Source organism: Lithobates pipiens, unplaced genomic scaffold (assembly GCF_037356315.1).
Source record: "Lithobates pipiens isolate NorthernLeopardFrog02 unplaced genomic scaffold, aLitPip1_a1.2 Scaffold_23, whole genome shotgun sequence".
Lineage (NCBI taxonomy): Eukaryota > Metazoa > Chordata > Amphibia > Anura > Ranidae > Lithobates > Lithobates pipiens.
The window spans coordinates 129,115,775-129,135,137 of record NW_027507785.1 but is presented as its reverse complement, the minus strand read 5'-3'; the positions used below and the strand labels follow the sequence as shown (position 1 = coordinate 129,135,137).

The 19,363-nt window shown below is 44.5% G+C and overlaps 1 protein-coding gene across 15 annotated transcripts in view; it reads right to left on the bottom strand.

Moving 5' to 3' along the window:
- The window catches only part of LOC143927896 (putative endonuclease 4), a 200,762-nt gene that overhangs the window by 114,364 nt on the left and 67,035 nt on the right, over positions 1 to 19,363 (bottom strand). For 8 of the 15 annotated variants that reach the window (XM_077452348.1, XM_077452353.1, XM_077452356.1 and 5 more), the window contains 3 exons: positions 18,453 to 18,569; positions 13,206 to 13,307; positions 1,101 to 1,268 (listed from right to left, as the gene is read on the bottom strand). In XM_077452348.1, coding sequence (XP_077308474.1) covers positions 1,101 to 1,268; positions 13,206 to 13,307; positions 18,453 to 18,569 — 387 coding nt within the window. The remainder of the gene's footprint in view (positions 1 to 1,100; positions 1,269 to 13,205; positions 13,308 to 18,452; positions 18,570 to 19,363) is intronic. The other 7 variants (XM_077452345.1, XM_077452354.1, XM_077452347.1 and 4 more) reach the window with 3 other exon arrangements.

Below are 19,363 nucleotides of genomic sequence, written 5' to 3'. Positions count from 1 at the left end.
CATACAGTTGATGTTAGGCTAACTGGTCTGTAAATCCCAGGGATGCATCTTGGCCCTTTTTTTAAATATTAGTGCTACATTGGCTTTTCTCCAATCAGCTGGTACCATTCTAGTCAGTAGACTGTTTGTAAAAATTAGGAACAATGGTCTGGCAATTACTTGACTGAGTTCCTTAAGGACCCTCGGGTGCAAGCCATCTGGTTCCAGCGACTTATTAATGTTACGTTTTTCAAGTCTATTTCTAATTCTGTCCTCTGTTAGCCATGAGGGTGCTTTCTGTGACGTGTCATGAGGATAAACATTGCAGTTTTGGTTACTGAAGCCTCCCGTTTCCCTCGTGAAGACTGAGGTGAAGAATAAATTCAATACCTTCACCATCTCTCCAGCCTTAGTAACCTGATTCCCTTTGTCATTCTTTATGGGACCAATATGATCTGGCCTCCCTTTCTTACTATCTTGGGATATTTTTTTACTGTCCTCCACTATGTGCCTTTTCGTGTTCTATCTTAGCCGCCCTGATTGCAGATTCCATTCTTGCTGCAAATCCAAATTGTGATAGGAGTTCTGCCTACTCTCTCTGGTTAGGGGGTCTATAGCATACTCCCAGTATTACTTTCCCCTTGGTTTCCTCCCTTTGTAGCTCTACCCATAAGGATTCCACCTCCTCCCTTGCTTTCTTAGTGATGTCATCTCTCACATTCATTCCCTTTTTTACCCTCTCTATCCCTGGGATATAGGGAATACCCTAAATGGTTGCCAGCCAATCATGAGAGCTGTCGAACCAAGTTTCTGTAATTCCTACAAAATCGAAATCCTCCCAGACTCCTGGCTTTGGTGAACATGCCACATAGTTTTGACCGGTCATATACTATCTCCTTATTAGGTGCTCTGGGGTTGCAAATAGGACTTGTTACTATACTTACCTGGGTTTAGGTGCTTTAGTCAACCTACCACTAATGCCCCCAATACTACCCTCTGGAATATGCTCTGTGCTGACTATCTCTACCATTGAATGGAGTTTTTAGATTTGCCTGAAATTTACATCGTAGTTTTAAATATTCTGTTATAGAAGCAATTGAAAAATGTATTTCTAAATATACCTTGAATGGAAACATGAGCTCCGACATACTTTTTGGAAGTTGAGCAAAGCTGTAGACGTCTTGGTATTAGATCTGTGACTTCAATACTTTCTTCAACTTTCTTGGTCTTTTCACTCTTAGATATCTTTGTCTCACTTTTCTTTCTCTTAGATATTTTAGCCCTGTTCGCTATCATAAAATACAAATTAAATAATTTTAAAAATCGAATGTCTCATTTTTGATTTCTCGTAACAACAACAAAAACAGCATTATTCTATCAGAAATTTAAAAAAACTACACCGGGCCAACATGCAGTCAAGTGCTGCAGTTTAAATATTGTCTAATCCAGGCATGTCCAAAGTCCGGCCCGCGGGCCAATCGCGGCCCGCAGTCCGGTTTTGAACGGCCCGCCTGGTGTGCTGCGGGATCAGGGCTGTCAAATGAGCCGATCCCCGGCACTGTGTGAAGCTCCGTCGGCTTCAAAAGTGAAAGTAAAGTGCAGAGGAGTGTGCTGTGCTCTCTGCTTCCCCCTACAGTGCAGTACCCGGCTGAATGAGGAAATGGAATGGAAAGGTACTGTACTACAAGCTAGATTCGTTTTAAAAAGGCTTTATTTATGTGTATGTGTGTGTGTGTGTGCATGTGTGTCTGTATGTATGTATGTGTGTACATGTGTGTCTGTATGTGTGCATGTGTGTCTGTATGTATATGTGTGCATGTCTGTCTGTATGTATGTGCATGTGTGTCTGTATGTGTGTGTGTGTGCATGTCTGTCTGTATGTGTGTGTGTGTGCATGTCTGTATGTATGTATGTGTGTGCATGTCTGTATGTATGTATGTGTGTGCATGTCTGTATGTATGTATGTGTGTGCATGTCTGTCTGTATGCATGTGTGTGCATGTGTGTCTGTATGTATGTATGTATGTATGTATGTGTGTATGTGCATGTGTGTCTGTATGTATGTGTGTCTGTATGTATGTGTGTCTGTATGTATGTGTGTCTGTATGTATGTGTGTCTGTATGTATGTGTGTCTGTATGTATGTGTGTCTGTGCATGTGTGTGCATGTCTGTATGTATGTGTGTGCATGTGTGTCTATATGTGTGTGTGTGTGCATGTCTGTCTGTATGTGTGTGTGTGTGCATGTCTGTATGTATGTATGTGTGTGCATGTCTGTATGTATGTATGTGTGTGCATGTCTGTATGTATGTATGTGTGTGCATGTCTGTCTGTATGCATGTGTGTGCATGTGTGTCTGTATGTATGTATGTATGTATGTGTGTATGTGCATGTGTGTCTGTATGTATGTGTGTCTGTATGTATGTGTGTCTGTATGTATGTGTGTCTGTATGTATGTGTGTCTGTATGTATGTGTGTCTGTATGTATGTGTGTCTGTGCATGTGTGTGCATGTCTGTATGTATGTGTGTGCATGTGTGTCTATATGTGTGTGTGTGTGCATGTCTGTCTGTATGTATGTATGTATGTATGTATGTATGTGTGTGTGTGTGTGTGTATGTGTGTCTGTATGTGCATGTGTGTGTGTGTCTGTGCATGTATGATTGCATGTGTGTGTGTGTCCATGTATGTCTGTATGTATGCGTATGTGCATGTGTGTCTGTATGTATGTGCGTGTATGTCTGTCTGTATGTGTGTGCATGTATGTGTGTTTGTATGTGTGTGCAGCATGTGTGTCTGTATGTATCTGTGTGCATGTATGTGTGTGTGTGTGTGTGTGTGTGTGTGTGTGTGTGTGTGTATGTATGTCTGTATGTGCGTGTATGTCTGTATGTATGTATGTGTGTGCATGTGTCTGTATGTGTGTGCATGTGTCTGTATGTATGTAAGTATATGCATGTGTCTGTATGTGTATGCATGTGTCTGTATGTGTGTATGTCTGTGTGTATGTGTATGCATGTGTGTTACTTTTAATCCAGACCCCCCCCCCCCCCCCATTCTTGTACCATCAGAACTGCTTTTGTGGTGCTTGTGTGTGTGATAGCAGCCAGGATTGCTGCTCCTCTGAAAAGCAATCCATATACAGATCGCTTTTCAGAGGCATTTGAAAGGTGGTAAAGAGGCATTATGTTGCCTCCTCACCACCTGTTTTAAGCCCGTAAATGTAGCATCACTATACCGCAACTGTGCAGTCTACACAGTTGCGGGGTAGTTGCAGTGCAGGCCCATTCACCCTGAGCATACCTCCAGCTGCAGCCACAGCATGTGTACACCCCCAGCTGCTCCCTCTGCAGCTAAAGGGGGAGAAGTTGGGGGTGGTAAAAACAGCTTAACCATGTAGTTTTACTGCCCCTCCAATAAGCCCTTGGTTCACATCTGCATGGCTGCATGCTGTGTGTAGGGCAGCCCATGCATTTCAATGGGCTTCCATACCCACAAAAATGCAGGGAAAGAAGTCCCAGAGCTTTTTTTTTTTTTTAATTGTGCTGCACCAAAAGCACCCCATGTTTCCAATGTGTGGGGTACCATTAAGACTTAACGGTACCCCCAAAGAACAGAGCATTCGTCTGTGTGTCAGGCAAACGAGCGCGACAAAGGCACGAGAATTTTTGTTGGGCCAGGTATGAGTGCTCGAATGACCGAATTTTAATGGTTCAAAGAATGTCAGGCAAAATGGTCGGCCCTCACACATGTTCACTTCATCGAATCTGGCCCTCTTTGAAAAAAGTTTGGACACCCCTGGTCTAATCAATAGATAGGATTGGCAAGATTGCAACTGTACATACTGTATTGTTAGTCCTGTCAAGTTAATGCAACCCAACCACAATTTCAAAGTCTGCTGGTATATATTTTAGGCCTGTAATTAAGGTATATGAAGAAGCTTTTCCGTATTTGGAGATTGAATCTCTTTTCCTTCAGACATAAAAAGTGCCCCCTTCTCCTCTGTGATAACCTTAAAGTGAATAACGCAACACTAGGGATGAGCCGAACACCCCCCCATTTGGTTCGCACCAGAACTTTCCAACAGAACTTTAGAACCCCATTGAAGTCTACGGGACTCGAACATTCAAAATAAAAACTGCTAATTTGAATGGCTAATATGCAAGATATTGTGCTAAAAAGGGTTTGGGGACCTGGCTCCTGCCCCAGGGGACATGGGTCAATGCCTAAAATGTTTTTAAAAATTGCAGTTTTTCTGGGAGCACCGATTTTTATGACGATTAAATTGAAAAAAAAAAAAGTGAAATATTCCTTTAAATATCGTGCCTGGGGGGTGTCTATAGTATACCTGTGAAGTGGCACGTGTTTCCCGTGTTTAGAACAGTCCCTGCACAAAATGACATTTATGGAAAAAAAAGTCATTTAAAACTGCTTGCGGTTTTAATGCAATAGTCTGGCCACTCTCCTTGATCGGATATTAAGGGGAACCCCATACCCATATTAAAAAAAGGAAAGGTGTGGGGCCCCCAGGCCCTATATACTCAGAACAGGAGTATAAAGGCAGTGCAAACAAGACAGGGACTGTGTAGGTTTGTTGTATTAAGTAGAATCTGTTTGTAATTTTGAACTGGTACATTTTTAAAGTGTAGCTCCAGTCAAAAAATCAATTTTTAAGCTTTTTGGAAAACATAGGGAAGGGTTATCACCCCTGTATAATTTGTTTTGCTGTCCGTCTTTTTTCATCTCATTTCCTGTTGTCTCCTTCCGTTTGCAAGTAGGAGATGTTTGTAAGTTGGATGTTTGAAAGTAGGGGCCTGCCCTATATGCTCTGCAGAAATTTGCGCCTAAGGTGTTGGTGTTGCCACAATACTGTAAGCCCTCAAAGTGACTCTTGGTGGGCCGCTGGAGAGCCCTGCTGTGAACAATTATATCAAGAATTGTAATTACATGTCATTGTTGAATAGTGGTAGAAAAATAGGGCCTTTGGTGGTTGTGGTGGTGGTAGTGGTGCTGGTGCCACAACACTGTAAGTCCTCACGGTTACTCTCGGTGGGCGCAGGAACGGGCCCTGCTGTGAAATGTTATATCAAGAATTGTAATTACATGCCCCTGTTAAACAGGGGCTGAAAAATTGGGCCTTAGGCACGGCTTGCTGGTGCCACAACACTGCAACCTCTCCCAGATACTCTAGTTGGAGTGCAGGAATGAGCCCTGCTGCAAAGCATTGCATCAAAAATTGTATTACATGCCCCTGTTAAACAGTGGTTGAAAATTGGGCCTATACACTGCAACCTCTCCCATATACTCTAGTTGTAGTGCAGGAATGAGCCCTGCTGCAAAGAATTGCATCAAAAATTGTAATTGCACGCCCCTGTTAAACAGGGGCTGAAAAATTGGGCTGGTGGCATCACCCAGAACCAAAAATGTTCTTCCAAGATATCAGCGGAGGAGGAAGAGGATAGACAGTCAACATAACAGGACAGTCACTCAGCATCAGCATAGGCAGTCTTGAAGAGATGTGATATTTCAAAAAAAATTATTCGGTTACATCAGCTTCAGGTGCTTGGTAGCTGGTGGTGTTCCTAGACTGATTCATCTTTATGAAGGTCAGTCAATCAACCGAGTCGGTGGACAGGCGCACCCTGTGATCGGTTACAAAGCCACCAGTAGCACTGAAGGTGCGTTCCGAAAAAAAACGCTGGATGCAGGACAGGCCAGTAGCTCAATTACATACTGTGCAAGCTCTGGCCAGTGATCCATCCTCAAGACCCAGTAAGCCAGAGGATTTTCGTTGGAAAGGTGTCCATGTCTGACCTTGCCCCTAGGTATTCCGGCACCATGTAAATCAGACGCTGGCGATGGTTGCTGGAACCGATCATACCTTGGGGCTGCGGACTAACCACTCCTTCTGACCGATGCCTCAGCAACACGTTGTCCAGGACCAGGAGTTTGTAACCTCCCAGTCTTTGGGAACGCGTTGCACAGACCTTTCTGCAAGGCCTCCCGGAGATGTCTCATCCTCTGCTCCCTCTGCAATGGCAAGATCAGGTACGCAACCTTACCCTTTTACCGTGGATCAAGGAGAGTGGCCAGGCAGTAATGGTCCCTCTCCTTGATCCGAAGAATACGAGGATCCTTCCGCAGGCTTTGCAGGATCAGGGAGGCCATGCACCATAGGTTAGCTGAGGCATTCGGTCCGGAGTCCTCTGGGTCACTAAGGACAACATGATCCGCAGCTACCTCCTCCCAGCCACGTACAAGTCCAGGGGTTTCTTGGGACTGTAAACAGTGGCGTAACTAGAACCTTCAGGGCCCCGATGCAAGAAACCATGGAGGGCCCCCACCTCCGGACAGGGCTCTTTTCTCCGAGCCCAATGGTGGAACACCAGGGCCCGTTCCCAAGTGGGTGGCTGCATATAAAAGGAACCGATTTCTCCAATTCCCCCCCACTTCTCCTCCTCTCCCACCCACATGCATTCAGCGGCTGCAGGAGGAAAATTCACGTATGCACACACATATAAACCAGTGGCAGCTGGTGCTCAGAATTTATAGGGGGGCGCAAGCAAACTGAAAAATTCAGAAAAAAACAAATTACAGCCACTGTGCTCATCAATTGCAGCCACTGTACCATCAAACGCCACCACTGTGCCATCAAATGTCACCATTGTGCCCATCAAACTCTGCCGCTGTGCCATCAAATGCCACCAGTGTGCCTATCAAATGCTGCCAGTGTACCCATCAAATGCTGCCACTGTGCCCATCAAGCTCTGCCACTGTGGCCATCAAATGCTGTTGGTGTGTCCATCAAATGCTGCCACTGTGAATCCCCATCGCCCGCTCGCTGTCTGCCTGCCACTTACCCTGTCTTGGTGGGGCAGCGGGTAACAGCCATGAGCGGGGTTCTCCATGCATCTCCTGCCATCCTCATCTCGCGTCCTCTCCTCCAGATAGGCGTCCAATAGCTGCGCCTATCATTTCAGACGGGTAACAGACCCACACACCTGATTGGTGGAGAGGCGGTTCAGTGTTAGGAAAGTGAATATTAATTCACTTTTCTAACACACCTGGGTGGACTGTGAGCGTCAAGCATGGTGCTCGCAGTTCACCTATTTTGAAGCCTATTAGAGCCTATGGCTCTAATCAGGTGTTGCAAAAACACCCTCTGCTGCTGTAATTCAGGCGTCCGGCACCCCAAAAGGGACCAGACACCTAAATATGGGGGTGGCAGCGGTAGCCATGGATAGATTCATGCTATGCTATGCATGAATCTATCCATTGGTCATAGAGGGGGTGGCTGGAAAGAGGGGGCGGTACCTGTGCGCCCTTTTGGATGCACCGCCACTGATAAAAACATGCATATTCACATACATACATACATACATGCACACTCATATACATGCGCACACACACATGCATACATACATATATGAACAAACACACACACACATACAAGCATGCGCCCACACACATACACACACACACACACACACACACACACAAGCATGCTCACACACACAAGCATGCTCACACACACACATACAAGCATGCTCACACACACATACATACATGCATGCATGCTCACACACACACACATACAAGCATGCTCACACACACACACACACACGCATGCATGCTCACACACACGCATGCTCACACACACACACACACACACACACACACACACACACACACACATATAAAGACAAATACAGTAGATAGTCTTATAAAAATAAAAAAAAGCAGACATTTACCTTTGCTTTTCCTGCCGGGTACTGCACTCTAGGGGGAGACAAAGAGCACACTCTGTGCTTTTACTTAGGCTAATGTGAGGAGCTCCCTGCATAGTGCTGATTTCAGTTCGGCTGATGATCGGGGAGCTCCTCTCAGCCTCCCCCCCCTATCGAAGAGTACAGGGGGCCCTCAAGGGCCCCCTGCAGCAAGGGGCCCGGTCGCTATGGCGATCTTGGCGACCCCTATAATTCCGCCACTGACTGTAAATCATCCCTACAAGACTGCTGATGCTGAGTGCCAGGCTCCACCTCCATGCTGACACAATCATCCTCCTCCTCCTCGTCCTCTTCCTGTGTGATGGGTGGGACAGCAGGAACACTGTCTGGATAAAGGGGGCCTTGAGAGGCAAGGAAGTCCTCCTCTTCCTGCCTCTGTTCTGCCTCAAATGCCCTGTCCATTATTCCACGCAGCGTATGCTCCAACAGGTAGACAAGAGGTACAGTGTCACTGATGCATGCACTGTCACTGCTCACCATCCTTGTGGCCTCCTCAAATGGTGACAGGACAGTGCATGCATCCCTGATCATGCCCCACTGGCGTGGTGAGAAAAAACCGAGCTCCCCTGACCCTGTCCTGGTGCCGTAATCGCACAGGTGCTCGATGGCCCTCTTCTGCGTGTGCAGCCGCTGCAGCATGGCCAACGTTGAGTTCCACCTGGTGGGTATGTCACATATAAGGTGGTTCTTGGGCAGGTTCAACTCCTTTTGGAGCTCAGCCAGCCGAGCACAGGCATTAAATGATCTGAGGAAATGCACACAGACTTTCCTGGCATGCTTCAGGACATCCTGTAAGCTAGGGACCTGCCCAAGAACCGCTGCACCACCAGGTTAAGGACGTGAGCCACACAGGGCACATGGGTCAGTTGTCCCTGTCGGAGGGCGGAGAGGAGGTTGGTGCCATTGTCGCAAACCATCAATCCTGGCTTAAGCTGGTGTGGCGTCAACCACCTCTCGGCCTGCCCCTGCACAGCTGACAAAATATCTGCCCCAGTGTGGCTCCTGTCCCCACAAACAAACCAGAGCAAGCACGGCATGGCATCGTTTTGCCTGCGTACTTGCGTAGCCCCTTGAATGCCTACGGAGCACCGCTGGTTCCGAGGACAGAGCACTGGAAGAGGCCATGGAGGAAGAAGAAGAGGAGGGGGTGGAGGAGAGAGGTGTGTCACAACCAGTAGTAGCATTTTGGAGGCGTGGTGGTGAAACAACCTCCAACACTACTGCACCTTGTCCTGCATCCTTCCCAGCTGCCAAAAGAGTGACCCAATGGGCCGTGAAAAACAGGTAACGTCCCTGTCCATGCCTGCTGAACCATGAGTCAGCAGTAATATGCACCTTACCGCTGACCACCCTGTCCAGCGAGGCAAGGACATTGCCTTCCACATGCCGGTAAAGAGCCGGAATCGCCTGCCTGCCACTGAGGAACCGCACATTGCACAAACTCGCGGAAGGGGGCAGAGTCTACTAACTGAAAAGGTAGCAGTTGAAGTGCTAGCATTCAACCGCTGGGCATGTGTATGGCTGGGAGTGAACTTCTTTCTACGGTCCAGCAGCTGGGGCAGGGAAATTTGCCTTCTACAATCGGACGTGTGCTAGCAGAGTGCCCGCAAGGACTTGGCTGTGACACACCTAATTCTACACCTTCATTCCTCTCAGTGCAGGTTTCAGAGAGGACTGAAGGTCTAGTGGGGTTGAAGATCCCAGCTGATAAGGAGCAAGGAGAGGTCCGCTTTGTTCTTTGGTGTGGTTCTTTGAGGTAAGCTTGCCAACAAGCTGCATGGCAGGTCATCATATGTCTGGTCAAGCATGTGGTGCCCAATCGGCTGATGTTTTGGCCACGCAAGATACGCTTGAGACATAGGTTGCAAATAGCAGTGGTGCAATCTGATGCACTTGTTTCAAAAAAGGCCCACACCAAAGAACTTTTAGAATAACGCGCAGAGGCAGCACCCTGCACAGGAGGAGCTCTGCGGTGTGATTCAGTCGGTGTGCTGCCCCTAAGCTGGCCCCCGGAGGGCATCCTGCCTCGTTGGAGATGTGCCTCCTCCTCCTCTCTCCTACCAGGCACCCACGTGGAGTCAGTGCCCTCATCATCCCCTACCTCTTCATCACTGGAGTAAACCTGGCAGTATGCTGCAGCTTGTGGAACATGACTGCTAGATTGCTGTCCTTCCTGACCATCCCCTCTCTCTGTGCTCACGCTACTGCCTTCCACTAGTGTTGGCAGCTGCTTTGCTAGTACCCTGAGCCTGGGTGAGAGAGGATGAAGAGGGCTTGGTCATCCACTCTACCAAATCTTCGGCATGATGCGTCAACAGGTCCAGCTGCTGAAAATAAGGACAAGCGTGTCCCATGGCCATGTGCTGATGACGATGCACCGCGTCCACGACCAGCATTGTTGTCTCTAGACACAGAGCCTGCTTGCCCTCTTTTATTGGCTTGTGTCTGTCTGCCTCTTCTTTTTGGCCTTCCAGACATGGTAATGGGTATTGTATATTGTGCTGGAGGCACAAAACACCCACTAACTCCTGCAGATGCCTTTATTATAGAACACCAGCGATAAAGGGCAGATACAGGTGTATATTGTGCTGTGTTGGAGGCACACAACACCCACTAACTCCTGCAGATGCCTTTATTACAGAACACCAGCAATAAAGGGTAGATATAGGTGTATACTGTGCTGTGCTGGAGGCACACAACACCCACTAACTCCTGCAGATGCCTTTATTATAGAACACCAGCAATAAAGGGTAGATACAGGTGTATATTGTGCTGTGCTGGAGGCACACAACACCCACTAACTCCTGCAGATGGCTCAATTAGAGAAGAGCAATATAGGTAGATACAGGTGTATACTGTGCTGGAGGCACACAACACCAACTAACTCCTGCAGATGGCTCAATTAGAGAAGAGCAATATAGGTAGATACAGGTGTATACTGCGCTGAAGGCACACAGACAACACCCACTAACTCCTGCATATGGCTGATGGCTCAATTAGAGAAGAGCAATATATATATATAGATACAGGGGTATACTGCGCTGAAGGCACACAGACAACACCCACTAACTCCTGCAGATGCCGGAACACTACATAAGGCCTTATATAATGTGGGGCGTGTACTACACAGCCTGAGCTATAATTGGCCAAAGGCATCCTGCCTGTGGCCAATCATGGCTCTCCTCGCTGCCCGCGCTGTGATTGGCCAAGCATGCGGGGTCACAGTGCATGGACAATGCTTGGCCAATCATGAGCCAGCAATGCACTGCGATGAAGCAGTGCATTGTGGGCCGTGAGCGCCACACGAATTTGGCGCGAACGGCCCATAACGTTCGTTATTCGCCAAACGTGCGAACAGCCGATATTCGATCCGAACATACGTTCGACTCGAACACCAAGCTCATCCCTACTTAACATCAAGCTCTCTATATGGACCACTTATGTATTTATACATGTAATCAACTCTTCTTGAGAGAATTCAGTTCCTCTAATCTTTCCTCATAGCTGAGCTCCTCCATGCCTCCTGGTATCCCTCCAGGCGTGCATTTGCCTGGCTTGTCAATGTAAGCTGCAACGGCTGCTATGTTTACACGGCATTCCCAGCAGCCCTCCAGATGGCCACAGGCCACAGGTTGGACACCCCTGATTTGGTGCAAGGGCCTGCCTGATTGGGATACTGAGTGACTAGATGGGACCTACTATTCCATAGTTTTGGTAAATCTAAAGAAAATTGTACAGAGATTGTACAATCAGATTATATAGTGTATGGGGACCGTTATACATGTACATAGGAGGGAGTGGAAAGAGCTACTCAGCTGTCAGGTCCTATTCACCTCTCTGTACGTATTTTTTGGGAGGGATTTGTTAGCTTTTCTGCCCATCGCACATAGGGCAGCCCATTAAGTTGAATGGACTGCCCTATGCATGACAAATTCTCTAAGAAGCTCTAGAACTCTTTTATGAGTGGAGCATGGTGCGTTGCTTTACCACACTTTTGGTGCGTTTGCAGCATATTTGTCGTGCGACAAAATGCACGGCAAACATACTCCTGGTACCCATGCTTGGGGTGCCATTAACACTTAATGGTAATGCAAGCAACATATGCATTTGCAGCACATTTCTGAAACGCACAGCAAAGTGCAACATTTTGTTCAGAAACACAGAGATGTGAATGGAGCCTCGTTGCTCATGTTAAACAAACCAAATACCATGGCCCATTCACACCTAACGTAGTGGGGCCTACCTTTTTTGACTCGTTTTTCCCAAGGCATGCATAGCACAGCCCATTGATTTCAATGGGTTGCCCTACATGCAGCAAAGTAGCTCAAGGGATGTTTTGGCATGTTGCGGTTTGCATATTTTGTACTGTATGTTTTGTTGCATTTGACGCTTGCTTTTTTTTTCACAGAGCAAAATGTGTGTTTGCTTCCTCATTTGGGGTGCCATTAACAATTAATGGCCCTAAAATCACAACTAATTCATTTTAGGTGTATAAAGGTGGCCATACACTATGCCATATAATTGTACAAATTCTGTACAATTTCAAATTTATCAAAACTATGGGATAGGAGGAACCACCTATCTATCTATTCACTCTGTATCCAATGAGGAAGACCCTTCCACTACATCAGAAGTGCCCAACTCATGGCCCACAGGCCGCATGTGGCCCCAGAGAGTTTAGCATACGGCCCGGGGATGTTTGGAGGGATGCTGTGTAAACATAACAGCTGTGGAAGCTTACACTGAAAAACCCAGGCAAATGCACGCCTGGAGGGATGCCGGTCGATGCCATGTAAACCTAGTTGAAGGGTATGTATGAAGTCAGTTGGTAAACTCCTTCCTGTGTCTTACTGGCTCTCACGTCCCAAATCTGCATACCAGGAAGTCATGAAGTTTTCTATGAACACAGCAAGGGCTAAGGTAAGGCCATGTTCTAAAAATCTAAGAAAGGTTTTATTTTTCTGCAATAGAGGTACATTAATGGTATATTGGTACATAGGGGAGCTGGAATTTAGAAGAAAAAAAAAAGTGAACTTAGCCCTTAAATTCCCCTCTAAATGGGGCATTTTTTTGTATACTGTTTATGCTGGATATTAGCTTTAAACTCTACATATTATCATAATACCCTATACAAATTTTAGTACAACATTTTCTTATCCACCATACACAGTTTGTGGAAGCCTCCTTCCAACACACATAATTACAGATCTGTGCTGCAGTCTCCTGTAACATTTATAAAAACATGAGAAAACACAGTCAACGGAACTGCTATCCATAGTAGCCAGATTTAGCTTCCCATGTAATGGGAGATGAAAACTGATTTGTTACTGCAGTATCCTTTGCTCCCAAATGAATTTCCTCCATTTTTTATAAATAGACATGTCACAGTTAGATCTGGAGGGCAATATTTTTTTAAGAGACTAATAAAGTTCTCCAACTCACATTTGCCTGCTTCCTCCTTTATAGATATGGCTTCAGTATTCTGAGTCACGGTTTCATCTTTCTTTCTCCTGTGTGTCTTCTGAAGTTCTGTTGTGACAATAACTATTATTCAATAAAAAAAAAAAAAAAATTCCTACCCACTTCTATACAGCTCAAAACACATTTACACCTGTCATCAAACCCTATACGACCTGATGGACAAGAAAAAAAAAAAAAAAACAACACACAGTTTCAGTCTGAAAAATGTACCAGTTTTTACACCACACCACTGGTTATGAGCATCTATGACACCCAATACTTATGCTGCATATGGAGGTTATATTTAAAGAACACTGCAAGTCATTACAATTGATCCAGAAATATATGCAGATGGAGTTATATAAATCTTGACTTTTTCTGTAAAATTCGAAATTGGTGACAGTCCCTATTGGCATTTGACCTGCTTAAAGCAGGTTTTGCAAACAAAAGCCCAATGGCACAAGCCCCTATTGTGATTGGAGAGCTCTGACTAATAGTGAGGCACAGAAGGGCAGGTAAGAGGTCAACTTTTATAAGAAATGCTAAGATTTACACATAATTTTGTTAAATTAGTATTACCAAAACCTGCGTGGCTCGGGGGTGCTCAGTGCAGCGATTGGTAGTGTGGTGTTCCGCTTCGACACACTGCATCTCCGATCACAGTAAAGAGCCTATGACATAGGTGCTTTACCATGTGAACAGCTGTGTCCATTCACGGCGTAACTAGGAAGTGCTGGTTATTGGAGCGTGAGTAGAGAGCCGATAAGCAGCTCTCCTGACAGGGGGGATCTGCACTGATAATCAGCACAGTGATTATCAGTGCAGCCACACCAGTGCTGCTAATCAGTGCCTACCAGTGATGCCAGTCAGTGCCCATCAGTGATGCCAGTCAGTGCCTCATAAGTGCTATCAGTGCCCATAAAGGCTGCCCATCTGTGCCACCTATCAGAGCCCATCAGTGACACCTATTAGTGCCCATTATAAGTGCTGCATATTAGTGCCTCCACATCAGTGCCACCTCATCAGTGCCACCTCATCAGTGCCCATGAGTGTAGCTTTATCAGTGCACATCAGTGAGGGAGAAAACTTACTTATTTACAAAATGTTATAAAAGAAACAAAGAAAAACTTTTTTTTATTTTTCTAAATTGTCGGTCTATTTTCATTTTTTTAGCAAAAAAAAAAACACAGTGGTGATTAAATGCCACCAAAAGAAAGCTCTGTCGCAAAGAAAAGTGTCCAGTATTGAAGTGGTTAAATAAATCCTGATTGCTAAATGATTCATCTATGAGATCAAGGATTTCATTTCAGAGGAAATAACAGGAGTTAAACACCTGCCAAATCTGTGCAAGAATAAAGTTTTAAACAGTACAAGTATTTAACTTGGTGATTATGAAATCATTTTTATCATTTCTTATTTACCATGGGGAGACACCAGGTAACCAGAACAGCAGTTTATGTCAGCTCAGTGAATGGTAGATGCATAGTTCAAAGTACCCGCGGCGAGTGCAAGTAGGTCTGCGGGTACCTGTGTACTGTCTTGTTGAGTACTTGTGTATTGTCTTGTTGAGTTAGTGTCAGGAAGCTAGATGTTAGGTAATTTGGACAGGGTATAATCCCCAATCCTCATTAAGTTAATAGGTACGATGTCAGGTAGGTGTGGAGAGGCAACTCGTTATACATCTTGCGGCATGTATGCGTTCCAACTTCCCTAAACTACGAACCTTGCTAAAAGGCATGAATTGGGATAAAATCTTAGGAACAAAGAACACGGAGGAGAGATGGGCTTGCTTTAAGAGCATATTAAATAAGGGAATTAGCCAATGCATCCCATTGGGTAATAAATTTAAAAGAGCAAACAAAAGTCCTGGGTGGCTTAACTCCAATGTAAAAATGCATATAAAAGCAAAGGAGAAGGCCTTCAAAAAATACAAGGTTGAGGGATCATCCTCAACATTCAGACTTTATAAAAAATGCAACAAGAAAGGTAAGGGCACAATAAGCACAGCTAAGATAGAACATGAAAGACACATAGCGAAGGAGAGCAAAAAAAATCCCAAGAAATTCTTTAAGTATGTAAATAGTAAAAAAATGAGGAAAGACCATATTGGCCCCATAAAGAATGAGGAAGGACATCTGGTTACAAAGCATGGGGAGATAGTATTGAATTTATTCTTCTCCTCACAAGGGAATGGGGGGGCTTCAGTAACCAAAACTGCAGTGTTTATCCTCTGGACAAATCACAGGATGCACCTCGATGGTTAAAGGACAGAATTAAAATTAGACTTGAGAAACTTAACATTAATAAATCACCAGGACCAGATGGCTTGCACCCGAGAGTATTTAGGGAGCTCAGTCAAGTAATTGCCAGACCATTGTTCATAATTTTTACTGACAGTATACGGAGTACCAGATGATTGGAGAAAAGCCAATGTAGCACCAATATTTAAAAAGGGCCCAAAATACATCCCTGGAAATTACAGACCACTTAGCCTAACATCAATAGTATGTAAACTCTTGGAGGGGATGATAAGGGACTATATACAAGATTTTAGTAATGAGAATGGTATCAGCAATAATCAACATGGATTCATGAACAATCGTTCTTGCCAAACCAATCTATTAACCTTCTATGAGGAGGTGAATTGCCATCTAGATAAAGGAAGGCCCGTAGATGTGGTCTATCTGGATTTTGCAAAAGCTTTTGACACAAAAAATTTGAAGAAAAGAGGTCTAACCTTAAACTACGTAGAGCGTTCTTTACTGTAAGAGCAGCAAGGATGTGGAATTGCCTTCCGCAGGCGGTGGTCTCAGCGGGGATCATCGATAGTTTCAAAAAACTATTAGATAAGCACCAGAACGACCACAACATACAGTGATATACAATGCTATACTGACATATAATCACACACACAGGTTGGACTTGATGGACCGATGTCTTTTTTTCAATCTCACCTACTATGTAACATTGTTAAACTCACCCAACTACCGTTTCTACCAGTATCAAATGCAAATGGGGCAGACAATAAGACAGGAGGCTAAGCCATGGCATAATACAGAACCCCCCCCCCTTTCCTATCCATAGCATAGGATAGTAGGATAGCGGAGGTGTTTTGTAACCTACAAAGATAGATGGGAACAATATTAGCCAATAAGAATGTAGTGCAAGCAAGGAGCACAGAAACTTATCAGGTCACAAGATTTCTGGCAGAATCAACTGGTATTTCTTTTTTGCATATCATACAGGTTTAACAAAAAGCTTCTTAACAAACTATGTAACATACTAAACATGATACAAATAGAAGAAGTTTACTGTTAAGGTTTATATACTGTATACGTAAGTTTCCAGTCAGGTAATAAGACTAGAGGTCGACCGATATGGGTTTTTCTCTGGCCGATGCCGATATTTAGAAATCATGGCAGCCGATAGCCGATATATGATGCCGATTTTTTTGGGCCGATATGTTAGGCCGATTTTTTTTTTTTTTTTTTTTTTTAATCCCCCTTGATCTCATAAAATCTAACAGACCTTTCCCACTGGGACATTTTTCAGGCGCTTTTGGGCTAAAAATAGCGCCTGTAAAGTGCCTGCAAAATGGCTCCCCTGCAGTCTGTGTGAAAGACAGAGTGCTCTCACACTGAGTGCCCGTTCACACAGGGGCGACACGACTTGCAGCGCGACTCACAGACGTGACCTGCACACGACTTTAGCAGCGACTTGCAAAACGACGACTGTATAGAAGTCAATGCAAGTCGCCTGAAGTCGCCCCAAAAATAGTACAGGAACCTTTTTCTAAGTCGGAGCGACTTGAGTCGCTCCTATTAGAATGGTTCCATAGTACAGAACGGAGCGCGACCTGTCAGGTGACTAAGTCATCTGACAAGTCGCGGTAGTGTGAACGGGCACTAAGGCGATGCGCTGGCAGGATCTTAAAAAAAGTCCTGCAAGCAGCACGTTTGGAGTGGTGTATACCACTCCTCCACCACTCCTGCCCATTGATATGAATGGGCACCACTGCCGAAGCGCATGCAATGCGATTTGGCAGCGGTGCTTCACGGGCGCATTTAACCTCTTCTTCGGCCACTAGCTGGGTTTTATGTGCCCCACTAGCAGCCAAATAGCGCCGCTAAAATTATGGTAAAGAGCCGCTAAAACTTGCAGCGTTTTACCATCAACGCCTGCCCGCTCCAGTGTGAAAGCGGCCTTCATAAGTGATACAGAAAATTTCTTACATTTAAACATTTATTAAACAAAACAAACCTCCAATCAGTTTACTTGTATGTATGATTTAGATTTTTAAAAAAAACCTATATATTAAATAAAAACAGGTAGTCAAAACTTTTGGACGAAAAAAAAAAATGGGCTAACTTTTTTTTTTTAAATAGTGTATTTTTTCCCCAAAAAAATGCATTTGAAAGACCTCTGTGCAAATGCCGTGTGACATAAAATATTGCAACAACCGCTATTTTATTCCCTAGGATCTCTGCTAAAAAAAATATATATAATTTTTGGGGGGTCTAAGTGATTTTCACGGAGATGATTTCATTCATTCAAGTGTAAACATTGTATCTTTTTGTTCTTTTCTTGGCAGACTGCCCAGAGAGGAGGAAAGTCGTTTCTATGACGACTCAGGCAACTTACACTGACTTCTATTACAGAAGTCATTTCCAAGTCCCGCTGTTCTAAATCGGCCTTTTTATCAGCACAATCGGCCGATGCCGATTAATTAAAAAACGGCAAATATCGGCCGATATATTGGCCGGCCGATATATCGGTCGACCTCTAAATAAGACATACTATTTTATATTTTTGTATACTTGCAGCCAGCAGATGGAGCTCAACACTCCTTTTACATGTTTACTGGCTCTACCTGAACTCTGATCCCACCTTCTTTGTAGACAATTACATTTGAATATAGTTTTTAAAAGGAACCCTGACATGAAAGAAATAAGGAGGCTGTCTCTGTGGTCCCCTCATTAGAAAATGCTGGTTGTCTGGCATTGGAAAAAGTAAAGAAAACCCAAAAGTAATGATTTAGAATCAATCTGCATACTTCAGAAGTAAATAACTGGCAATTTCTAAATCATTCAGAATGTTTCATCTTCAATTCTATCGCACAAAATCAATCAAAAGTAACTAAAAATATTGAAAGGATTGTTTCTTCAAACAATAAGATCAATATGTTTATGGCCAAAATTAGTAAGCATCCAGAAAAGGCTTCAGGCTCACTTTTATCAGGTTCCTTGATCACAGACACTTCTTCAGCATTCTGGCCTTCAGTTTTCTCTGCAGTTTCTTCTTTCTTTCTCCTCTGCTTCTTGGAAGGCCCTGATTTTGATACAACATCTACAATGGAATGATCGGGAAACAAACAAGAATGTTGCAATTAAACAGGATGGAAATGTTTGCATACAAAAAGTATAGGACAAGATGCATCAAAGTGTTTATTAGTCTTTAAACAACTCAGTGACCAGTCTGTCTTCAGCCTTCAGTGTTTCTATATGTACCTCTTTATATCCAACATCAAACTCCTGCCACAGGGAAGGAAACTACATCTGTAGCCATCTATAGACTTTGCACATTTAGGCTCTATTCACACCTTTCCACTCTGGTGCAGTGCATTAATATAACGTTGTCTTATGTTGCAATAAGGAAGCTCATTCATTCAAATTGGCTTTCAGGGCACAACAACAGATCACAAAAGATACCTGTCCTATTTTAACTGTGCATCGCATTACAATGCATGCTAATGCATAACCCAATGCTGCAATGCACGTGTGTCAAAGGTGCATTCATTCAGTGTATTTGGGTACCATTAAAAATGAATGGCACCACAACACACCAATGTGCTCATGGTGCGTATTGGTAACGTATGTGTTATCGCAACATGCAGGTGTGAAGGCAGCCTAAAGCTTTTCCATATTATTAACAAGCAGTAAACAAGCTGTACCTGCAGTCCACAACTGCAGGTACTGTAAAGTAATTAATCCTCAACGATCACAACAGAACCTATAGTCTAGCTTACAACTAGGGTATCACAGGAGGCATTGTTATTGCAGCCACCCAGACAATTCAGCACCATGACACAGGGAGATCGCCACTCTGCGTGAGGAAAATAGGAAGAGGGAGGGGAGGGCAGA